The sequence below is a fragment of the Trachurus japonicus genome, chromosome 9, assembly GCF_045865225.1.
Source record: "Trachurus japonicus isolate A0001 chromosome 9, Traja_1.0".
Lineage (NCBI taxonomy): Eukaryota > Metazoa > Chordata > Actinopteri > Carangiformes > Carangidae > Trachurus > Trachurus japonicus.
The window spans coordinates 7,896,051-7,900,565 of NC_140915.1; the positions used below are offsets into that span (position 1 = coordinate 7,896,051).

At 41.9% G+C, this 4,515-nt stretch overlaps 1 protein-coding gene across 1 annotated transcript; it reads left to right on the plus strand.

Moving 5' to 3' along the window:
• The first annotated feature begins 580 nt into the window (after nt 1-580).
• Nucleotides 581-2,796, plus strand: LOC146980886 (natterin-4-like). The gene is made up of 2 exons (XM_085785820.1): nt 581-680; nt 1,547-2,796. Exons 1-2 carry the CDS (start codon nt 596-598, stop codon nt 2,695-2,697), a joined length of 1,236 nt encoding a protein of 411 aa, XP_085641946.1. The 5' UTR covers nt 581-595; the 3' UTR covers nt 2,698-2,796.
• The last annotated feature ends 1,719 nt before the right edge of the window (nt 2,797-4,515 follow it).

A 4,515-nucleotide genomic window follows, 5' to 3' on the forward strand; every position in this document is an offset into this window, starting at 1 on the left:
TTCCAGGGTGAATGGAGGCTCTCTGCCTTCTACTTAACGTCTCTTGACCAAAATCCAACCTTGCAAGATTAGAGCCTCCAACCTGGTGTGATAAGACGGGTGTATGATATGTAACGTGATCCTAGAATTGCATTCTCGTCGGCTTTGTTGTAAACAAATGCACATGGACGGGGCGTCAAGGGAGGAGGGTTGGCACAGCGAAAAAGTGACCGGACTCGCACTCACTATTCTCCTTTAGTGAGGAGAAATGGGCCACAAAATGTTTAATTAAGTCCGTCTGTAAAGGTTATAGTGCATTTTTGGTGAACATTTCATTGGAAAGCTTTTTGTGAGCAGAGTAGATTCAAGTCCCCACAAAGTCCATAATATCTAGACAACACACACACACATCTTGTTGATTTCTACTCCTACCTCACTTCTGATTGGTCAGATTTCAGATCAAATCAAAGTACATATTTGTTGAAGCAGCCGTCATGAACCAAACGTGTGGAGTCGTGACAGTTAGTGATTTGTAGTTGTTTTTTAAACTCTCAGTAAGTTTTTAAAAACCCTCTACAGCTACTGATTGTGATCTTTATCTGTGTCCCGTTCCCAGATGAAGCTGTTGTTGCTGCTGCTGCTGCTGACTCTGTCCTCTGCCGGTCTTCAGGACGTCGTGGAGAACTCACAGCGCAGAAATGGTAAAGCAAGAAACACAATCACGAATGTCTCTTCAATGTGTCTTCAGAGTAATGTAAACGTACAGTGAAGGAAAACAGTGATGTGATGTAGGACTATCACAGTGACTGAGTGTCTGCTTTTGTTTTTGACAAAGATAAAAGCTGTTTTAACTAGCTGTCAGAGTCAAGTGTGAAAACATCTTGAGTAATGAGACATGTGGATATAAAGTTAAATCAAACACAATGAGAAATTGTATCAAAGTGACTGAGAAAAACGGTAAAGAGACAAACTTGAGTCCACAAACACCCGCCAGCTTCTGGTAACTGCTGTTGACTTGACAAACAAACAAAAAAAACAGGACAGGCAAAGGGGTGAACCAGAGAAATTCATGACAATCCGTGACATGTTGCAACATGTAGCAACAGGACTCCAAAAGGGAAGGCCAATAATGAAGGGGGAGGCAGAAGGGGGGGGGGACTTGACTGGGGCCAGAGTTGAAAAGTCAGTACTTTTTCTCGACCTTGATGTAAAACGCCACAAGGTTAAAGGTAGAGTCTGTAGATTTTTTTTATTGAATTTGGTAAACACAACATTCAAACTGGGCCTCTCCTCTCGGGCTCAACTGTGCTAGCCTCCTGCCCCTGATAGCAGCAGCAGCAGGAGCAGTTGTCAGGACTGCAAAGAAAAGAAAATATAGACAGTAGCCTCGATGGCTATGCTGCAACGAGTAGGAGGGCGGCCGCGGTGAGCACAGAGGCAGGTGCTAGTGGCGCTGCTAGCTTCCACAGCTAGCGGGTGCTAGAGGTGTTGGCTAGTGGCCACTGGTAGCGCTTGTGGCAGCTAGACTGCTAACCTTTTATTTCTTTGTTCCCTTTCTTTAACACAGCTTCCTTGCTGAAGCCAAATCTAAAGGACAGAGTTCGTGTAGCTAACATATCAACACTAACAGATCAACGTCTTCCATCTCCTCGAAGGAAAAGACAGACTGAGCCTTCCTCCTCCACGTTTGATACAAATAACAAACTGAAATGGCAGCCCTGGAGTCGTACCGTCCCCAAAGATGCTGTTTCAATTGACAACACATATGCTGATCGCAAAGATTATATCTGCAAATACAAGTGCCATGCTGGCTTCCACAATCCAGACTTGGGTTCTTACTGCCACTACCCCCAGAACGGTCAAGTGCACAAAGACCCCTCGTTCGAGATCCTTGTGAATGAAGACCATTTTGAGATGCTGGAGTGGAAAGCAGCTCAAGGGGGTTCAGTGCCCCTCCATTCAGTCTATACCTGTTCTGATAATAAAATCTATGTCGGGAAAAATAAGTATGGCCTTGGGAAGGTGCATCGTGACAAGGGCTTTCACCTTCCCTGGGAAGCTACGGAGTATATGTACGACCACTATCAGGTCCTGACCATACGTCATGATGTTAAGAAAGAGCACCTTTCCAACGTTAGGTACAACAACAAGGCTAGCGTCACCCAGTACCCTCCAGAAAGCATGCATATGTCTACGATCGTCAATCATGAGTGTAGTTCAGTGTCTAAAACATTTAGTTTTGAGAAGACATATCAGATAGAGAGAAGGTGGGACATTCACTCTTCTGCCTTGTTTAGTGAAAAGAGATCGGTCTCAGCTGTAGTACCAGCCATGAAGGTGGCCACTGCAGAAGATCCCACCACCCTGCCAAAGAACCTAAATGTGGAGGTAATGCTGGACTCGTCAGTCAAGCATTTTAATGCAGTGAAGGATACAGAAGACTTCAACCAGTCCCCTTCTATGAACCTTGCCATCCCATCAAATCACTTCAGCAGAGTGTATGTGATGGAATACAAGCACAAGGCAACACTCCCATTCACCGCACATCTCAAGCGCACATACATCAATGGAGATAGCACATGGATGAACGTCAATGGGACCTATGAAACCATCTGGACTGGAGAGGTCCAAGTTGTAGTGGACCGATGTAAACCTGTAGCTGATGCAGAACCTTGTCCTGATAATTCTGATACTGATATATCATGCAACACACCGTAAAAACAAATGTGACAATAATTCCATGCACATACTTAATGTATGAAACATGTTGAATATTTCCTGTGAAATTTTGAAAAGAATAAAAGTTCTACTAAAGTACTACTTTCATTTGTGCACATTTTTAAAGACATTTATATGGTATAATGTAAACAACTGCTGTATACAAATACAAGAAAAAGTATGAACCCTTTGGAATTTCCTAGTTGGTCATAAAATGTGATCTGATCTACATCTAAGTCACAAGTATTGAACATATCCATTAAACTTTAACAGTGCTGGTGGAAAAAGTAAGCAAATCCTTGGATTTAATAACTGTTTGAACTTCCTTTTTCAGCAATAACTTCAACCAAGAGCCTCTGATAGCTGTGGTCAGACCTACACAACACTCAGGACGAATTTAGGACCATTCCCCCTTCCTTACAAAACTTCTTCAGCTCAACTATGTTCTTTGGATGTCTGGTGTGAATGGCTCTCTTGAGGTCATTCCACAGCATCTCTAATAGGATTCAGGTCTTGGCCACTCCAAAAGGTGGATTTTCTTTTCTTGAAGCCACTTTGTCGATTTACGGTCGTTGTCCTAGTGAATCACCTAACTTTTACTGAGCTTCAGCTGCCAGATATAGTTACCCTGACATTGTCCTGTCCAGGATGCCTTAATAAACTTGGGAATTAATTTTGCTTTTGTCCAGGCCCTGAGGCAGTGAAGCAGCCCCAAACCATGATGTTTTGACGCAATATGTAGAACTGTGTGTTCTTCACAAAAAACTAAATCTTAGTTTTATCAGTCCACAAAATATTTTCCTAGTAGTGTTGTCCAGTGTCAAAGTGCTCTTTGGCAAACTTCAGGCATGTTTGTTTTTTTTTTTGGGGGGGGGGGGATTTCAAACAGTTCACATACTTTTTCTTGCCACAGTGTACTGTATATCATGGAAACTTCTTTCTCGTCAAAGTATAAATCTATACAATGTGGCCATAAATCAAGGCCCTACAACGTCCGTTCAAAGTACAATGTTTGTTGAAGCAGCCACATGAACCAAACGTGTGAAGCCATGGCAGTGAGTGATTTATAGTTGTCTTGAAAGCGGGACTGGAGCATGACTTGAATTTTCCCAAGACCATACAAAGTTATGGGAAATTTAACTTTTGGGTGAAATTTATGGAAGATGTAAAAAAGTTCATACTATTGTGATATTATATCATAGGGCATTAAAGTTATTTCTTCATCTCAAACAGTATATTGAAACATTATCTATGTATCCTAGTTGTCACCAGGGGGCGCTTGTGGTTATCTATAATTCAACTACAGTTTTTCTGAACTGATAAAACACTTAATTTATTTGTGTGGTCATGTAAACAGAATCATCTCCTTCAAAACACATGTTTAGACACACTGTGCATGCATGAAGATAAAACTGGTAAAACTGTTCACAGTTAATGTTGATGATGAGATGGTACCAGACTAAGTCAGAGGTCGATGAAGTTTGTTGAAGAGGAAGAGAAAGAGCTAGACAGCAGACACCTTTAACTGTAATATGTCAATAAATGTAAGTGGAATGACAGAGAGGCTCACCAGGTCAATATCTTCACATTTGATAAGTTTGCCTGAAACAACAACAAAACAAACTTTCTAGCACAAATTCAAGACAATTATACATTATCTAGGTCAAGTTCATGTAATAGCAACACATCCTACTCACACTAGCAGGGAAGCGACAGCCATGTCCTCCCTCAGACTGATTTCTGCTTTCGGGGCTCTCTACCGTGGAAAAACATCAATGTTTCGTCTGAACTGTGTGTTCGGCACTTCTTCGGGTTGTT